Source organism: Haemaphysalis longicornis, unplaced genomic scaffold, assembly GCF_048455015.1.
Source record: "Haemaphysalis longicornis isolate Haplotype H1 unplaced genomic scaffold, Haemaphysalis longicornis Haplotype H1 scaffold_2, whole genome shotgun sequence".
NCBI lineage: Eukaryota > Metazoa > Arthropoda > Arachnida > Ixodida > Ixodidae > Haemaphysalis > Haemaphysalis longicornis.
The window spans coordinates 236,304,165-236,323,751 of NW_027526295.1; the positions used below are offsets into that span (position 1 = coordinate 236,304,165).

Here is a 19,587-nt window from a genome sequence, read left to right on the forward strand (position 1 = left end):
AGGGCCACGCAAATCCTCCCTGTTCTGTGGCCGCGCCAGTAGCAGGCAGCTTGTCAGCTGTAACAGCGGTGGCCTCCGCTGAAGAACGTGCTGAAAATGATACACAATTTGTATATATTCAGCCGCAACGGGGCCTTCCTATACTACGACGAATGGAAAAGAAGCAAGAGCTCGGGAATGTCGCGGGAAGAGGTCAGTTTTCGAGGTGGCTGCGCTTGTTACCGGGGGTAACCGAATGACAACTTTTCAGGAAGCGAAACTGATGTATGGAATGATCTACTCCCTCAAGTCCTTCGTGGCTAAGATCGCTCCTACCGACTGGTAAGTTTATTTGATGGGGTGTAATCTGCGCTTCAGTTTACGCCTGCCTCTGTTACAGCAACGACTGCTTCCTGAACTTCAAAACGAACAAGTACAAGCTCAACTTTTACGAGACGCCCTCGGGCCTCAAGTTCGTCATGAACACGGACACCAACGCCAGCAACGTGCGAGAGCTCTTGCACGACATTTACCACCAGGTACATTGCGATTTCCCCATGCTACAAGCGTGGAACGGCAAACGAACTTCTGTACCATACCTTTTGCTCAGTCTGTGCGTTGACCACGAAGCGTCGTTGTAGCATGCATATTCAATAGGTACGGAATGGTGGTTATTCAATTTTGCGAGGTGCCATTTTTTTAATTTGCGTGTAAATTTTCTTTGCACAACAGTGTCTGTGCTAACGCTTCTTCCGCACCAAACTTGCGCCTGTCTGTGAATCCAATAGATCGCATAAAAGCGTCATCTTCGTGTATGCGCAACTTTGTTTTTCGTTTAAGGTCTCACCCCGTGTTGACGCTACGGGGAATATTTTTCCGCACATCTTGGTTTAAATAATCTCTTCCCTTAAGAATGTTAATGCAGTTAGTCATACTGGAGTTATCACATATGAAATACAGGGTGCTGGCTCTAGACGACGACTGACTTGTTCGTGCGCAGGTCTTAGTACAGCAAGTGTCTTTATCTCCTTACAAATGTTTCACTTAAGCCCCTGAGGATCACCTGTTGCTACTGAGGGCTGGTTCAGCAAGCAGTCTTCTTGCATCTGTTACAGGTCTACGTGGAGTATGTGGTCAAGAACCCGGAATGCCAGCTGGGCAAGCCAATCACAAGCGAGCTCTTCAAGGAGCAGCTCAACGCCTTCATTCTCAAATCGCCATTGTACAAGTGAAAACACGCACTTTATTATTCACAACACCCCTGTTTCCCCCCTTCGTTCATCAGTTGGGGCTAGCCCTGGGACGGCTGCGCCGGGCAAACACCTTGATGGTGCCGCCAAAGTCAGCGCTTATGATCACGTAGTTGCCCGAGCCGGCAGGGCTCTCGGGGGCCGTCACGGTCTCGTCCAGCTGCTGCAGGACCAGGTCTGGGTTGGGGGCAAACACCGCCGCCGTCACCACTGCGTTGTGGGCTGCATCAGGTTCAAGAGGACATTAGTATTTGCATTTGAAATGAGAACGGCTCACAACAGTAAAATTGCATATACACTCTCAGCCAGCACACCACTGCTGTAATACATGTAGTGTTTAGCAGTTCCAAGAGCTGATTTTAATGCCTGTTACTTCTCTAGCCTGCACCCTCCGTGGGCTATGCCCCTTAATAAATGGTTCATTCCACTATCCAGGCACTTTCAGTGATTAAAACTCAAATATTCTCTGGGCCTATATTTTTACTGCATTTTTTTACTAAGTTTCAGATGAAAACTTTGTTGCAGCAACAACAAAAAGAAAACTGACCCTCATATGCAGGTGGTACACTGAAAAGTTCAGGGTACCTACAAACCACTCTACCCAATGCAATCAATAAATGGCCATCACTCAAGGCACTCTGCTGGTAAGCACACCCTTTTTTTTTTCCCCCAGTGGAAAACCAACCAAACCGCATACCTTTGATGCTTTCCCAGTACGTGTTCCGGTCCCGCCGCGCTGATGAGAACTTGTAGTCGTGATACGTTTTCCAGATGTAGATAAACTGGTTTTCCGAGCCGCTGATGACATATCGGCCGTCGTGACTGCACACAATTGCACTCTCACTGGTCTGGCCTGCCTTTTCACATGTAAACTGGCCTTACCTAAATGACCCCTTGATCTGGCTGCTCAGGTTGACGTACCCCTTGTACTTGCACGACAACGACAAGTCCCGCAGGTCGTAGAGGCGGATGCGCGAGTCGTTTGAAGTCACCAGAATCTGCATGAATCGGGGGAAGGCCAGTTTTCTTCTGCATATGGCAATGCAATTTACACAGTACTACAGCTTACTTGTAATCAATCATGCCAGAATAAGAGTAAGAAGGTATACTAAACTGAGTGCTGCTGCAGGAAATATGAAGGCCAGTACAGTACTTACTGATACAGCTTTAATGCTACAGCAAAATAACTGAGAAGTTGGGGTGGAAAAGCTCTCGACACAATTTCAGCAATAAAAAAAAGTAATTTGAGGTATAAAGCTTTCTCCACACAATTTGCCATTACAATAGAGCAGCTGGGAATGCATACCTGCCAGGTTTCCCGAATTATCCGGGAGACTCCCGGATTTTGATGGTTTTGTACGATTGTACGGTCGAAACAAAAATTTCCCGAATACACACCCGTGTTTGGCTAAACCTTTCTCCCAGTCTAGCCACTTGCGCTGGAGCTACCTGACAACCCAAACGCATCGTTCCCCACTGGACATCGTAATAACTTGTAAAGCATAGTTGGCAATGTGCGCAAGTTGAACTGGTCAGTACCACAGAAACGCTGAATGCGAGGGGCATTTCAGCATGGTAAAACAAAATTGCCCCCAGTTCTGAGCATTAAGTTCTCGCACAATCCGAGCTCAGTCGCGTTCTTTTGGCGAAGTGTAGCAGGAACGAACATTGTTATGCTCAGCATTTATTCCCAGGGGTTCTTGAAAAAGGCGGCGTCAGCTGCATCGAAGATTTAGCAGCTGACCAGTCGTGTAGTTCGTTAGTAGTTTGGACGAAACAGTTCAGCTCCTACTCTGTTGTAACTAAATTAGAAATCATACCACTAAATCATTCCATTCTGTTGCTACTGATTCCCCCCCCCCCCCCCCCCCCCCCCTTCCTGGGACAGATCTCCCTAATGCCATCTCGGCGAACCTGGCAGGTATGGGGATGTAATAGATCATTTTTACTGTGACCAGGGTTGTACATACTGAATGGTTTTTATTCACCTTCAATCTAGCGAAGCTTGCTTCTAAATTTCTATCTTCCTTACCGAAGCTTTCTGTTAATTACCGTTTTGAGCCCTGACCCTTGCACCATTTGGAAAAAGAAATGAAGGGCTCATACCATCTGCTTTGCGAAACAGCGACAATAAATGCATGGGCCCAAACATCTTTTTACTTCTTTAACTGCCTTAGAGGAGATATGGCTCCATACACACACAGCACCCTACCTCAAGCCTAGTGGCAAAATAGCAAACCCCTCTTACTAGCCGATTTATCGCACTGCATGCTAACTTTCCAAAAGCTTTACTCAAAGCATGCATCAGCTGTAGCGATTGGGGACCTTGATAATTTTAACATGCGCACCCCAGATAGCAAGATGCGAGGGTGTCAGCAGCAGGCCACTCCCCAGCTCACCTTGTCCTCTCCGGGCATGGGCTCGATGCCGGTGATCTTGCGTCCCTGGGCATTCTTGCCCCGTGTGGAGCGCACGTGGATCTGGGTGTAGTACTTGAGCTGCTGCGGAAAGGGACACCTGGTCACAACCAGCGGGTGCCTCACAGAGCACAGCCACTCACCTCTGTGTTGTAGAAGACACAGCGGCCGTCGTACGAGCCCACCACGGCGAACTTGCCCTTCTGGCAGAAGTTTGCGGCAGTGATGAGCTTGGTCTGGCCGTCCAGCTCGTTCCACAGGGCCACCTTCTTGTCGGGAATGTTCCACAGGCGCAGCTTGCCGTCCAGCGAGCCGCTCAGGAAGTACCGGTCGTCCTGCAAATGATGGCATGGTAATTCCCTGGTCGCCCAGCCACTACGGCCACCCACCGACTACTCGCTCACCCTCGGGTGGAAGGCAATGGCGGTGACAAAGTCGACGTGCTGGAAGCAGCACAGGCAGTTGGGGCTGCTGATGTGCCACAGCCGCACCGTCTTGTCCATGGACGAGGACAGGATGAAGTGGTTCTGCACAGAGGGAAGTGTAGAGAGGGGGCGACTCAGAGGCGATACACTCGGACTGCGGCAGAAGTGGCAGCAGGGCTGGGAAAGGATTGCTGGAATGCATAGGGACAACCAGTAAACAGGTGCTGCAACAAGGCTCATGGATTACTGCACTGCCAACAACAACCAGAGTTGCTGAAAATGGAATTCAAGATGTGAAAAGCCTGTTCTCAAGACCATAGTAGCCAAGCTTCGCAGATCGGGGTTTGCACAGTTGCAGCACAGTCACCCTTGTTTTAAGTCTTCAGTTTTTTAGTCTTGAAGTGCAATACAGAAGGGGGGGTTGCTGTTTCTAGTTGAGGTAAGATCTACATGCCATGATGAACTTGCTTCATGGCCACAAGACATGAATACGAAATCACAAATACCTTGGGAGTATAAATGAAGCATCATGGTCGAGGGGCTATGATTACTACTTCAGAAGTGAGGGCCTGGGTTCAATCCCCAGAAATTCCAAACTGTTACAAGCATTCTGTTCTTGGCACCTAACATGCCACGATGCCAGCCTACACCCACACAGTTATATAGACGCATGGGCAAGCGAAGCCCCTCGGAATAAACTGTTGACAGATGTCGTCATAACATTTAGTTTTGATGCTTGCATTTTCAACACAGTAATTACAATGCTTGGTGAGAAAATTCGCAAATTTGAGCAGTCCCAGCACGTTTTTAGCATCCCACACGTTGCACGGCCAACGGCAATGCGAGTATTGCCTGTCAGCGCAAACTCCATGCTTCAGGCAGTTTGCCAGCTTGTTTTCACAGCAGAATGGTCCTGTTTTGCATGTGCAGTGCTGTGACCATTGCTTTTTTTGCTGCCTTTCTTTTGTTTTCACATTCTGAACCTGATGCAAAGCGTGCTCTGCAAGAGAAGGATCCTCTTCAGTACCCTTCGACAATAAGATACCATAATTGCACGATTGTAACACACAGGTACGTTTAAGTAGAAAAATTTGACAATGTAATTTCATGCCAATTCTACCGCACATGTGAAAAATACGACACCACTAATCTGGCAGACGACCCTTTATTTGATGCAAGCAACTGTGGCACCAAAAATTTATCTTTCCCTTAAACTTGCTTATATACAACTGCTGCTGGCATTAAAACTGGATTGGGTTGGGTTTTGGGTTGGATTTTCGGAGGAGTTTGTGTCCATAGCAATGATGAGGCCGCTTTGAAGTCGATTTTGGTTCCGAGTCCGATTGTAACGCGCACATAAATTTCACATAAATTTCAAGGGTCCTTTTAGCAAAAAAGGTGCACGTTAGAATCATGCAAATACAGTAAGCTGCCTAATGGTTCATTCGCACAGCTCACCCGTGACCACGACACGTCCAGGAGGTCAGCTGTGTGTCCTGCGTAGCTGCAGAAAGACTGGAAGGGCCCCTCCTCTTCCTCCCCTGGTGGAGACTCGGTGGTCTCAGGGCTGTCGCTCTTGGAAGCTGCAACAAGCAACATCAACAGTGTTGGGTACTACTGGAGAATCCGAAGGGAGCACAGCTAAACATGCAGCATTCGCCTGTACCGAAACATACTATAAATGAGACTCCCACCTTCACATCAGGACAGGGTAACACACACAAAGCAACAAAGAGCTGCCAGAGACTCTGTGGTCAGTCACTTTTTAGTTGCTCTTGGTGCCTCAGAATTGTACCTTGCATTGAAATTTTTCAGAGATTCCAGTTTTACTAAGGTGGACATTGGTTCACGCAAACAGCACAAATCAGTGTATTCATGGATGTGAAGCAAGAAAGGCTAGCTTGACAAAACATAAGCCCACATCACCCCTTTTTAATCCCCAGAAAGGTAATAATGCCCTGCAGCAAACACCATGTGGCTCCTTAACAAGGAAAAGCCATCTCGTAGTGCCAGAGTGATTCTGGCTTTTCACACAAAAAGTGAAAGCAATGAGCTCTCTTTTTATTGATTATAAATTGGCCAGTTCTGAAAAGATGAGCCGGTTCGAAATTCTTTCTACTGCATTTTGTTAACCCAAATGTTTTTGCCTGCCGTAAATGTCACCTCTGGAAGTGTTTTCGCGTTTGCAGGCAAATGAAGACAGACCCGTAAAACAACAAATCAGGGCATGCTACGTAACTGTGTGTGAAACGGCTTGTGCTCTCCCTCCGGGCCACACAAACAAGCCCTTCTCACCTTCCTGTCGGTACTTGTTGCGCATGTCGTCAAAGTGCCGGTAAGCATCTCGCAGGACCCAAATGCGTAGGATGGTGTCCTGTCCAGCAGTGGCCTAGCGCAAAAGATTAGTGAAGAAGGGAAGAAAAAAAAACGTCTTCAGTTTCAGCATCACAGCATGCGGTTTCATCTGCGAACAATTTCTGAAAACTCGCTCACCAGGAGGCGGCCACAAGCCGAGAACTTCATGGTCCACACGGCACCCTGCAAAGGAAGAGCACCCCCGCTGCACATTCCTGAGAGCACAGCACAAGAGCTTCCACTGGCAAACGTTACACACAAAACAGTCCATACGTCACAGCCTTGCTTGTAGTTCAGTAAAACACAGCACATGCCACCAGAAGAGATGCCGTTACAGGACTCCCCTTGGTATTTGGGCCCTCTTTGCTAACCTCCTACTTTCATGTCGCACATATCCGCAACAAAGCCATGGCATCTTATGACATAAGTTTTCATTCAGAACATAAGCAGTCTGTTCCTCAAATTATTTTCAGAATGTTGTAGCACTTTAACGTGCCTCACGATGCCTCACGATACACTCTGGACTAATGCAGATTTTGGAGAAATAAGTGAAACCATAAGATGAAGGGGGTGAGGGAGTCTTCCACACCATTACGCTTGTGAAATTTTGGCAATTCCAACCCAGTCGCAAATGTGACAAGATTAGGGAAAGTCTTATCTCTTGTTATAAATGAAAGCGCTCACATCTCGGATGCCTTTAGCCCAAAATGAGAAGCCTAATGCAGTGCTTTTGTGCACGGTCAATGAAAGATAAAGGCAGAACGACAAAAGCTAATATTACTTAACACTCACTCTAAAGTTTGCAACAGCTTGTTCCTATTATGTTACTTTTCCCCTTTGTTCCCAACTGAGTTTGCAGCAGCACCTATTTGCTTTACCCTCACACCTCGCAGGGTGTCTACTGTGCACACAGCACCCATACAAGCAACAAAATGGGAGACATACCATCGCTTTGCAAAAAGAAAAAAGCCTAACATGCCTTGCAAGGGGCATCTCTTAACCCTGCTAAAACATGCTCAAGATAGAATCTCCTGTCCAACATGCTGAATGGACAAGGTGGCATCATCCCATTGGAAAGACAGAAATCGGCAACATGCATACGTGGCCTCCAAGGTCCTGGAGCAGTCTCTTGTGTGCGAAACAAACATCGATAAGTGACACCTGTTTCGCAAGCAGCCTGCCAAGTTACTTTGTGCTATGCCACCAATTAATTATCAAGGTGAGCCAAGATAATGGATAAAATTACAGCCGTTCCACTCTACGTGAAAACTGTTGGAAATGCAGAGCACTGATTCGCCATAATGGGCTGTAGCGCCGTTATCCGCTCACTGCTACCACCCGACGCATTTCAAATTTCCCGCCTTCGCAGTGCTCGCGCGCCCCCTGCCGGAAACTGCGCCAGCAGGAGTTCTGTTCTTTTTGTGCTTGTTTTCCCTCCCGCATCGCCGCCCGACGTTCACGAATGGCTGCGGCTTCTCGCTGGCGAAGTTCGGCGTCGGCGGCTCGCTTGCGGCGCTTGCGCTCAGCATCCGCAGCACGCCGCCTTCTCTTCCCGCGTAGACATTGTCGATGAAGTCGATGGTGAAACGTGAAACGTGCCGTGAACCCCCTGCCGCGGCTATGACGCAACGTGGAGCGGCTATGACGCAACGTGGCGCGGCTATGACGCAACACAATCCAACACAATCCACTTTGATCCAATCCAAATCAATCCAATCCAAGCCAATCCAATCCAATCCAATGCCAGACCGACGGGGAGCGATGCGGACTACGGACGCCAACGCGGGTGACACCGTGAGTTACTTAAATGCTCTGCATTTAAAAGGGTTTGTGCAGTTTTCATTACAGCGTGTGTAGAACACGAAACTGCCCACTACATGAAACTTTTGATAACCGGGATAGTTGGTGAGTGTTCAGCACAATGAAGCCGCATAAATTTTCCTGTGTCCCTAGTATAGTGACCACCCAGTCACTGCACGGTGTTTGGACACACCCTGTAGCGAATGCATCCTACCTTGGTCCAAACTGAGCAAGAAGGCCAATCCATACCGTGTGCTCACTGGCAATCTCCTGGACCAGGCGGACAGTGTCGAACTCGGGTGTACTCCGATGGCTGGTCTTCACCTTGAGTGTCTCCTCCTCACTGCCCTCCTCCTCACTTGGCCGCAACCCTGCAGTTGGGAGGCTCCCTTGGGTTTGGGCTTTGGGGCACACCACACAGGCATGAACTGGACTACGCAGTGAGCCAGCTACGACAACAGTTTGTATTCTACGACAGGTCTTCTTGCACATACTATATATATGTATAGACAAACACCGCAATAACGAAACCACTGGAGAAAGTAAAAAAATTCGCTTTTGCAGCAATTTCGTTACCCCGAGAATGAAACATAAATGACAGGAAAATCGCACGCAACACACTACAAGAAGGGATTCACTGCTAGTCGTCGTACGCGCCTAATGACCAAATCATGTCAAACGCATCGAAAACATCCCGCGGGTTCGCCTTCTTTGCACATTTCCCTCTTTGGTCCCGGCACCAAGTATGTCCAAGCATGCAAGCGAAATCCAGCTTCTTCTGTTGGCGAACTTTCAGTGGCACCTCATTGTTTTAATGCTGTTTGCAAAACTAAGTGAGCACCACTTTGCTGAAGTCCAGAAAGGCCTTAGCCGTCACTGTTTTGTTTTGCGTACGTGCATCATAAGAGCGGCGTCCTTGCTTTTCAAAATAGTGGAGTGAGCTGCAGACGGTTCCAAACTCGTAGGCGCTATCCTCCCTTCCTCCACTTGGGCCACTGACTTGGAAAATGATGGCTGCCTTATCTTGTAGCAATAAAAACTTCCGCTTTTAGGCTGGTGGAGGCATCTTGTTGAGAGCAAACAGGGGGGGTGTCCAAAATAGGCACAGCTTCTTATACATTTTTAAGCAAGCCTTTGATCCAGACTGTTACTGGTGGGCCCTACAATTGTTGTAGCGCATACTAAATAACAGAACCCATGACCCATAAAAAGAGACAGCATAACACAGTCATTGGCAAACAAGGACCCATCAGATAAAGTGCGTGGCCCCATCGACAACCTGGCCAGTGCTGCAAAGAAGAATGTCGGTCACCACGACCACCCTGTGCGAGGACTCACTTTCATCCGCAGCTGACTTGATCCGGGTCACTGTTTGGCCCACTTTCTGGCCCACTTTCCGGCCAAGCATCTTCGTCAGGCGTCCCCTGTGTAGATACGGTAGCCGTGGGCATGGATGCTCGGAGCTTATGAAGCCCACTAGGGGCTTGATAAAGCTCAGTGTGAACAAGCTCAACTGTAGTTTCGCCAAATAAGCAAGTCAAATCACCACATTTGTGGCTTTTCCGTGTTTTTCCAGAGCGGCAACATGGTATATTGTGAACGGTAATTGTAAGTGACTGTGAGTCCCATGCTACAGGCCCCACAAAAACAAACATACAAGCCACAAAATCTGTTCTCAAACATTTACAATCAAGATAAAGCAAATTTCCAGAGAACTGGTCTGAACATCAAACACTCCTTGCATGCTTTGTGGCCTTCATTAATTATCCTGCACATTATAGCTGAACTGAACCCTGTATATCTGCACATTTCAGATACAATCCTGTTGAATGGGTCAAGGCCATGGATTAGAAGAATGGGCCTCAGGACTGGCTCCGTGACCCAGGGATTATACCCTGCTTTCCTACTACAGGCTGCTGTGACTGTGCCCGTTTAAAGCTGGCCCAACCACCATGCTTTTGTGCATAGAAGTGTTCCACACTGTGTTGTTAGATAGAAAGGCACTATGTGCAGTAGAAAATGATTTTGCTCGGGTAGCCCAGAACTCATTGAAATGAAAAACAAAGTGCCCGTTGGAACATGCAAGCACACAGTTGCAAGAAATCATGAAGCCATAATTTTCCATGGAGCTACTACTGTTTGCAGTGTTGCTCTGGGACAAAGTTCTGAGTTGTGTTACAAATGTCCGTTTCCAGAACGCTCTGGCTTGCCTGTTTTGCATCACACCTAGGTTGCCTGCCTTCAGCCAATCAGAGCTCGCTCAAAGTGGACACTTCTAACACACACAACGCAAGAGTGCCGCCCTTGATGTGTCATATGCCAAGCACGAATTTGCAATAAATTATGCGAACCTACAAAAATAGGTTGGATGCACCAAAACGAAAGCGATGCTCAACACCACTTTCAGCCAGTCAAACACCCGAAGCCAGAGAGGCACCCGTCAAGAAGCGCAGTGTGTTCCCTCACGCTCTCCGTCGCAAGCTGTCGGTGGAGCTGGAGGGCGTGCGGGGGCTCTCCTCGTCAGAGGCAGGCCCCACGTCCGAGTGCGCCACGTACTCGGAGGTGATGCGCATGATGTGCAGCGCGAGCGGATTGAGGCAGCGCGGAAGCTGCTCCTCCGCCACGCTCAGGGGAACCTTCTCACCCGTGTCCAGGTTCAGCACCTCCACTTGGTCCAGGATTTCCTGCACACCGCATTGTTCACTCAAGCCCAGCTCGGCTTCCTTCTGGCCTCAACAGTGCTCGCGAGGCAAAATGAAAGCTGCATTAGACAAAGGGCACATTGAACCAAATGTAAGAGGCATTGAAGACAAAAGGCAGACAACACTGCCGGCCTCCATGAGATCACGAATGTGGCCTTCACACAATAGGGATGCTACTTTGGATGCACTTTTAAGTGCAGAGCACTCACACAATAGGGATGCTACTTTGGATGCACTTTTAAGTGCAGAGCACTTTAGGGGCTCGCCTTGTCGTCGTAGCTCGCTGTAACGCTCGATGTCAAGCGACTGCCGGAATCAGGCAACGCAGCGAGATAACGGACCCAAGTAGAGCCCGGCGTACCCGTCGTAGGGCGTAACCCAGAGGCTTCGAAAGCCAAGCAGTTTATATGGTCATAAGTGTTCGAAACTCGTGAGCCGCTGGCGCTTGTCATATCTCCCCGTTGTTTAGCGCAAAGAAAACTGCAGGTACATTTGGAGCAAAATATACGTAATTAACCCACAGCGCTTGCGTTCATTTAGTTAGGAACACTCGTTGGGTTGGTTTTTAGGGTAGTAAGCGAAAAAAAGTGGCAGTGCAACACCGGCATGTGCGAGAGGAAAAGCAAGCACAAAGAGAACAGAACTCCCGCTGCCACTGTTTCAGGCAGGGGGTGCACGAGCACTGCGGAGGTGGGAAATATGAATTGCATTGGGTGGTAGCAGTGAGCGGATAACAGCGCTACAGCCCATCATGACAAATCACTGCCCTGCACTACCGACAGCTTTCACGTTGAGTGGAACGGCTTTAATTTTTCTCAAGGGTTTGTCAACAATGTGGGTAAACGCACCTTGTCGCTGAGCGGCCGGCCCGAGTCTGAGCGTGTGCGCATCACCATGTTGAGTTGCCTGAGGCTGCTGCTGTTGCTGCCACTGGTGGGGGGGGCCCCATCCGTGCGAGACTCGGGATGCCGGGGGTTCCCACGGTCGCGCTCGTCATCCTGCATGCTTGGCACAGGACCAAGCTCGTGAGCCTCCAGGCATGAGGCAACGCAAAGCCCGTACTTTCACGGGAGTGCCAACCAAGCGGCAGTATTACGCGATGTTTAGATACCCACGTGGGGGGGCCTTCTGAGTAAAAGGTTATTTCCTGTTGCATCACTGTGAACGGTACGGCCGAGCAAAGCTGGAAGCACCACACAGACTCCATACAAAATTCTTCCTACGGTAGGGACACTAATAACAATGAAGGGAAGGGCCCAACAGACACCCTCCCGAAAATCATTCATAAACCTGAAGCAAGAATACCAAGTGAGCCACGAGAGCTTGCAGAGGGATCACAGTGGGAAATGATCAGTGAACACCTATGGGGAAATTTTTTCTTCCAAGGCCAGAGTTGCAGTGCAGTTTTATGAAACTGGAGGAGAGGGAGCGAATAGAACAAAAAATTCTCTACATTCTACCACGTAATCCTTTCAGCACTTACACAAACAGGGGATATGCGAAACAATTTGCTCACGGACTAATTCATTTAGCAACGACTTACTGTGGGTATTGCGGTCAGATTCAGTGTGGCTATCAAGTTTGTTGTAGAGGGGGCTTGCTACTGGTCATTGCTATATGGTCATTGCTATTTTCTTATTTGCTTTCCCCCTGCTTTCCAAGTGTCGCTAGAGAGAAAACCTGATGACCACTGGCCATGTGGTTATGCCAATGTTTGCTCCACAGAGCAGAGTGATCCAACAAAAGAAAATGGAGGTGCTCTGCACACCAGAAGGCTCCAATGGCCAAGCATTCGCTGCTTCATAGCTGCGACCTTTGAACACACACCTGCGGTTTGACGACGTACTGTCCTCGACACGCACTGGGCAGGTCCATGGAGAATTCTGCAATGGATGGCGCGGGGCTTCGGGGCAAGCCTCGAGGCAGTGCATCGCCGGCCCCACCGCCGGCCTGCCCTCGGCGTCGGCGTGGTGGCGGCTGGGGCCCCGAGTCCTTCGTGCTGGCCACCAAATCAGGTTCCGCACTCCTGCCCAGTGCAAATAAATGAACAAAGAGTTATGTCACAGCACGGCAACGTTTCGAACGGGTGCCCCTACGTCCCCCTTCCCCACAGTGAGCTTTCCGTGTTACATCAGCACCGATTACCTTGGATCAAGCCTACACTTTCAACTAATCTAATGGCATAGCTCAGTGATACGAGAGCTTGCGAAAAACTACACTCGACAAGACACGCAGCTGATAGCAATGTCATCCTTACGCAACCTGGGTTTAAAACCCTGATGTAAAACCTTCTAAATCTTTCTTACTACCTTCAATTTACTGTGCCCCCTAGAGTGCTCTGCATTTTATTATACCTACATTTTGCCTCTTTTTCATCATAACATGTTCCTCACAGGAATCCAGGTATCACTTTTCTCTGTTTATCCATATCCCCGCTTTCTGTTAATCATCATTGGCACAGCTTGACATAGTATGTATATTTTTAAAAAGCAGTAAGAGGAAGCCACTGGCAAGTGCAGGGCAAGATACATATATTTTAATTAGGCAGTGAAAAAGCCAATGCACAGACCAACCCTAAAGCCTCTCCATCACGTCCATGGCCGCTTTTGGGCAGCGGACGAGAGCAGTATAAATGGGCTCCAACCCATGCCCATCCTGTCATTTAAAGGGGGACATGGTTCCTAAAACAACTTCTTTATATATTAAGTAAACTCTGTGAAACTTGCCAGACTTGCTGCTTTTTTCCCACTGATTTCAAATATGCCGTTATTTTTCCAGTAGGTCAATTAGTTCCCAATATAATTAGTCATTCTTGGAGGAATAATAGACAAATCTGGTTGTCATAGAACTGTAATCTTCATATTTTCAAATGCTGTGAACACTAGTGAATGCAATATAGGAAGTGGTTTTTTGATGCATCGCTTGGAACTAATTTTACAGCTCATTAAACTTCGGTGTTTGAAATTAGCACTCAAATTGGTTCCTTGCCACTGGTACCACCAAAGTTTAATGAGCTGTAAAATTAGTTCCAAACGATGCATCAAAAAACCATTTCCTATATTGCATTCACTAGTGTTCACAGCATTTGAAAATATGAAGATTACAGTTCTATGACAACCAGTTTTGTCTATTATTCCTCCAAGACTGACTAATTATCTCAAGAACTAATTGACTTACTGGAAAAACAATGGCATATTTGAAATCAATGGGAAAAAAGCAGCAAGTCTGGCAAGTTTCACAGAGTTTACTTAATATATAAAGAAGTTGTTTTAAGAACCATGTCCCACCTTAAGTGTTTCCTCCCGTCACCATCTTCTTTAATGTTGTTTTTCCCTGTACTGAATAAGAAAGTTTGAAGTTATTTCTCCATGCAATCTAAATGGACATAAGATCTTTTTGTTTGTTCAGGTGGTTCCATTTAATGCTTACCAACATTCCAGTTTTTTTACACATTTTACAGTTTTTTTACACATTTACACATGGTGTTTGCGAACAGGTTGTAGCACCCTTGGCACTTCTTGTTTTTCTAAGTCAAAAATTATTTTTTTTTAATGTTGTGAGCACTAAGCTTATATATTTTAAAAATTGCGATGTGGCACAACAGAGCTTTCTTTTCCATTTGCCCTCGTTAAGTACTGTCACATGCACTCACCTGTGCTCGTCTATAAATCCAAGACTTCTGAAATAGAATAGAAAAGAAAAAATTGGCACACAGAAATGACAGGCTGTCACAATTGTGACAGAGCCCACAGTCATTCACAGACCTACAGGTCCTTTCCCTCCTTTCTCAGTTTATGCAAAAGAAGGAACAAATGAAGCATTGGTAGTTGGACCAGGCTAACACACTGTGGAGTTATTAAGGCTGCCAGTCGGAGAAACAGTAATAATTTTCACGAAGTCAACTTGGTCCGCTAGCAAGCTTTAGTTTAGGAAAAAAAAGCTGAAAAATCGCCACTAGGGGGTGGGGGGCAGTGACAAACACAGACAAGACACAACTGGCACACATGGATAACACACGACCTGATAAGGATGTTCTTAAGTAAGCTAAACACTTGCATCAAAAGAAAAAAAAAGAGAAACTATCAGACTCTCTATTAACCACATGAGTGTCTGGTGAGCACACTTTCCACGGGCTCAAGGTTGATGTCATATGACAGAGCAGCATCTTAAACAGAAGTGGAGCTCGCTGCTTAGTGCCTACAGAAGTTGAAACCGGAGTTATAGTATTTTCAACTATCAGCTGAAATGAAAGGCTGCCATTGGCTGAGCTAAGTGCAAAATATCCGCACAACATTTAAAAAAAAAGTTAGATGAATGTGTTTCGTGCGTTTGCCTTGTGTCTCTCTTACTCTCTCCAGGACTGGTGTGAGGTGCAGAAAAAGAAGCCCATTTCTGCTGTACTCTCTCTCAATCTGCACTGTAAGAACTCAAATAGGGGCTTAATGCACCGAAGCTGCATTTGGGCTATGAGAGACGCTGTAGTGAATAAAAAATAAAGGAGGACTACAGAGTGGTTATAAACCACGTCAAGGTCTTAAAAACGCACCAAAATGTTGTCTGCATGCGCATTTTTGTTTCCTGCCTCCACCACACAAACAAGCTCAGCTAGCGGGAATGAAGTTCGTAGCTCAGCAAGTGGTGCAGTGCCTCATCCGCAAAGCCCGTTTGTGGGGGGTGGTGGCCCCATCTTACTGGTGGTGTGACAGGTAGAGGCCCTCGGCAGAGCTCTGCTCCGAGGAGAAACCGGGCTCCTCGTCCTCGTACAACATGCGCCGGCGCATCTCTTCGATCTGCTGCTGGCGCCGCTCGGCCTCCTGGGCCTTGCGGCTCGCCTCCTGCACCGAGACCGCACACACCCAACGGCTGCAGCACAGCTTCCGCAAGGACACGTTGCCGAGACACAAGGCATCTCTGGAGCATAATGCCAACGCTGGGCATTCCCGCCGGTCATGCAAAAACTGCGGGAAACAATCTCTTGCCTAAACTGGTCAATGAATCGAGCTCATGCTTCGCTCATAGGCCGAAACTTTACGATCTCGGTTTTCAACTGGGGCAGTGTGCTGTTGTCCTCATTTTTTTTTTTTGGGGGGGGGGGTCTCTGTTAATAAGTGGGAAAGTATAGTTCAAAGCTTCATTTGTGCAGATGCTAAGGCAACCACAATGCTGCAGAAGACCAGGTATGAAAACGATTTCCAAGCAGACTACTTCAGAAAAATACAGCACAATGTGTCTCCTTTTTTCATATGCCTTTAGGGTGAGATCTTAAGACCACATTGTCAGACAGCAAGCTCATCCGTAAACTGTACTGAATGTGTGGGGTGTCACTAGGCCATACAACATTTAGAAGATGGAGAAAGTGTTTCTGTTGGCCTACAAGCAGGCAGCAGGGGCTGACATTACCTCAACAGCCTTTTCCATTTCCGCCTGCGAAGACCGCTTGCCATCCTGGTCAGTGGTGTCCCTGCATGCAACCAGATGAGATTTCAACAGAACAGCAACGAAGCAAATCACTGAGAAGAAATTCGCTTCGCTAACTGAATACATCACATTTTACAAGGAACAACAGTCACGTCTAAACAAAATGATAAAATCAGCAAGCAGAAACTTTACTGCGCAAAAAATTATGCATAGTGCTCTTGGACGATGCCTAGGATCACCAGCTCCTCTCAAAAAAGTTATTTCTCTCTCTCTTTCTGCCTTAGCTTACAGAAGACACACACTGGTAAAATGCTCCAAACATATTTCCAACCATACATCAGCATATAGTGCACTGTTTGATACAACATCATGCAGTAAATGCTCATTGCTAACATGGGCTCTACAAGACTGGGGAAAATCCTCATATAGTAGTAATAATTTTACGCACATGCACAAAGAGAGAAAGGGGGTAGGGCGAGAGAAACCCAGCTCTGCATGTGTTCGAAGTTACACGATTTTGCATTCCAATTCTGGAAGCACAGCACAGTTTTTTGGCGAAGAAGAAATGATGTAAAGAGCAGCAACCATGCGCCAGGGGCATTTCATACTTTCATGTTAGACAGGAAGAAGATGAAGTGCAGCTGATGAACGCCACTGCCTCCCTCACATTATTCACACAAAACTGCAACGAATAGTGGGATCCTGCAATTCCACCTGTCAGCAAGAAGTGGCAGAAGGGGCCAAATATGGATCAGGTCTTTAGGCGCAATAGAGCCCAGGTATTTGATAAGCAGTGCTTCCAGCATTAAACAATGAGTTCCCTGCAGACACCAGCAAGGAAAGCTTCACAGAAAGGTCTGACAAACCCCTCTGAGTTCGCAGTCAACACAAAAACCAGTGCACTGTTTGCATCTATCCCGCCATTTAGTGTAGTTCATCATTCCCAATAATTATGCACCCGTCTGCCCAACCAAGCACGTTGTACTGTCATGCTGGTGGTTACAATACACTGCATGCTGTACATGGAAAGGAAGGGTGCACTTATCGTTAAATCTTTCATCATTTGTTGTTTACAGTAGATAAAGCAAACAACAACAAAGGGCATTCAGTGCTATCGCACAAAAGGCTTTGTTTATTTTTTAAATCTTTCACGAGGCAGATTTGGCAGCACCCTCTCCACCCCTGGTCGTCCCAGATCACTTTCTACTCTCTGGAAAAAGTACTGCTAATAAAGCCGGCCCCGACTACATTAGCCTCGCATTTCAGCGACAGTCATGTAATTCGCTAGTACCACACACAGATTTCCTTTTCCTTAGGTTTACTCTTAAGCTCATAATAAAATCATTTGTTTTCACGTTAGCTCTCGCTAGCACAGCCAGGTTGTGCACAGTCAAAAACATAAACAAGACAACCCCTACATACATACCCACTTGAGTTGTAGCTTACAGTTTAATAACAACCATGTCGAACCCTTAGGCCAGTTAGTCTTTATTTGCTGTAACCCATTAAACCGTATTTCTTCTTTCTGCAAGGTAATTAGTCCTTTTGGTGGGTATGCATGCAGAAACGGAAGACAATCAACAAATAACTTCACGCTCAGCAAGAGAATTTCTTAACCACTGCATGTTTAGCAGCTGCAGGGCAGCTTATCAAGTAATTCCACACCCGTTGCGGTGTAAGCATCTTCAAGTGCAGTAACAGAAAGAGATCGTACTTCCTTTGACTGCTTGCACAATAACGCCACTGTTGCCCCACTTGACGCCCATAAAAGCTCTTTCTAGCACCGTCTAGGTCAAGTACGCTATACACAATCACTCATATGGCTTGCCCAAATGCACCATAACAACTCACTTCGATGCAAGCCACGTAATTAAAACATGTATACGTTGAAGTCGATAATAGCGAGTCATTAAAGCTGGGACGATCCACTCTATGAAGGCATGTATACGCTGAAGTCGATAATTGATTAGTTGAAGTAAACGGGTTGTCTGATCGGCTGGTTGCTGCCTCTGAGCTTGATCCAAGCTAAAAGCATGCTGAAGTTTTTGCTTCGTTATGCTGGTATCTGCGGCCTTTACTAGACAAACTTAAAAAGAAAGCAGCACTTCAGCTACACATTAAAAAAAAATATTGGGTGGCCCAGGCATCGCACAGCAGCAGGACATTTATTTCACGAACCGTAGTAATTAAGCAGCCGTAGCACACGTACTTTCTTTCCAAACCCGTCTATAGCAGCAAGGAAGTTCCGCATGAGGAGCTGCAGACTAGACGCCACTTGAGAACGTGACGTGAATCCCGGCCACAAACTCAAGTAAAGCGTTTACTCGCGTCCTTTTGACAGGACCCCTTAAGCGGAGATTTACGCGCGCTCTTCGGTGCATCAGAGATAAAAGATGAAGTTTGCACCGAAGGCAGCCGCGACACAGCGCATACGATCACCAAACTACTTTTTACACTTTGCAAGGCCCGCTATCATCGGTGTTATTTAGTACCTTACGGCTAGCTGCTTCAATTTGGGCAGGTTTTCGAGCCTGGTGCCAGGAACTAGGAAACAACTTCGTTGGCGAGCTTTACGTAGTACGGTGCATAAACAGTTCTAGCCTTCTCAGCTGTTTGGCGAGCCGGCAGCCAAGGAATGTTTGGCGGATGACATATACGGATGCAGCCGCTTGACAGCTGCCATATCGCTCTCCCCCGCATTAACGAGCGCGCAGCACAGTTCTTACGATGTCGGCACGCGCACCGCGCGCCTGAGTGAGGCGTGTCCCATGCGCGTGAAGCAACAGAGCGCTTTCAAAGCAGAGCGGTATTTATAAGGTTAAATGACCGCCTGCACGTAAACACAATCCGGTTCGCTGTGCAGAAAAGCGCGCACATCTGGGAGCAAGCTTGTGAAAGCCTGAGGGGCATAACACGCCTGAAGGCAGTATGCGCTAGCAGCAACCAAGAAAAAAACTTCAACACGGCCGACAAGCACTCACTTGTTTTCAGTGACAGATCGGATCGGACTGGAGACAGCATCGAAAAATTCCTCCGAATCACTATCCGAGGCCATTTACAACCGCTTGCGACGGGTCCGAAGTAATTAATCTACATCTGGCGAAAATGTAGACGTTTCTCCTTTTACAACGAAACGAACGAAACTACACGAAAAAGACATCACGCGGAACTTTTGCGCACACAACCATGCTTTCACAGCTAGCGGGCGGGTAGTGGAAGCAAGCAGAGAATGAAATTTTTG

General features: G+C 47.4%; 2 protein-coding genes across 4 annotated transcripts; one reads left to right on the plus strand and one right to left on the minus strand.

Annotated features, from left to right (window-relative positions):
- The first annotated feature begins 13 nt into the window (after nucleotides 1-13).
- Bet5 (blocked early in transport 5) lies at nucleotides 14-1,237 on the plus strand. Its single transcript, XM_077699796.1, has 4 exons — nucleotides 14-192; nucleotides 251-321; nucleotides 380-518; nucleotides 1,095-1,237. Exons 1-4 carry the CDS (start codon nucleotides 97-99, stop codon nucleotides 1,209-1,211), a joined length of 423 nt encoding a protein of 140 aa, XP_077555922.1. The 5' UTR covers nucleotides 14-96; the 3' UTR covers nucleotides 1,212-1,237.
- Nucleotides 1,200-19,548, minus strand: LOC144170172 (WD repeat-containing protein 44). Of its 3 annotated transcripts, none has more exons than XM_077699785.1 (18): nucleotides 19,328-19,548; nucleotides 16,329-16,389; nucleotides 15,621-15,763; nucleotides 14,581-14,607; nucleotides 12,756-12,954; nucleotides 11,777-11,926; nucleotides 10,693-10,910; nucleotides 9,565-9,650; nucleotides 8,476-8,597; nucleotides 6,565-6,609; nucleotides 6,367-6,460; nucleotides 5,530-5,654; nucleotides 4,051-4,173; nucleotides 3,790-3,981; nucleotides 3,629-3,727; nucleotides 2,112-2,227; nucleotides 1,927-2,051; nucleotides 1,200-1,451 (listed from the first exon to the last, which is right to left on the minus strand). In XM_077699785.1, exons 1-18 carry the CDS (start codon nucleotides 19,399-19,401, stop codon nucleotides 1,261-1,263), a joined length of 2,190 nt encoding a protein of 729 aa, XP_077555911.1. In that variant the 5' UTR covers nucleotides 19,402-19,548; the 3' UTR covers nucleotides 1,200-1,260. The 3 variants fall into 3 exon arrangements, with proteins under 3 accessions (XP_077555911.1, XP_077555910.1, XP_077555912.1); XM_077699784.1 differs by having other exon boundaries at nucleotides 3,629-3,730; XM_077699786.1 differs by lacking the exon at nucleotides 14,581-14,607 and having other exon boundaries at nucleotides 3,629-3,730.
- Nucleotides 19,549-19,587: the final 39 nt, after the last annotated feature.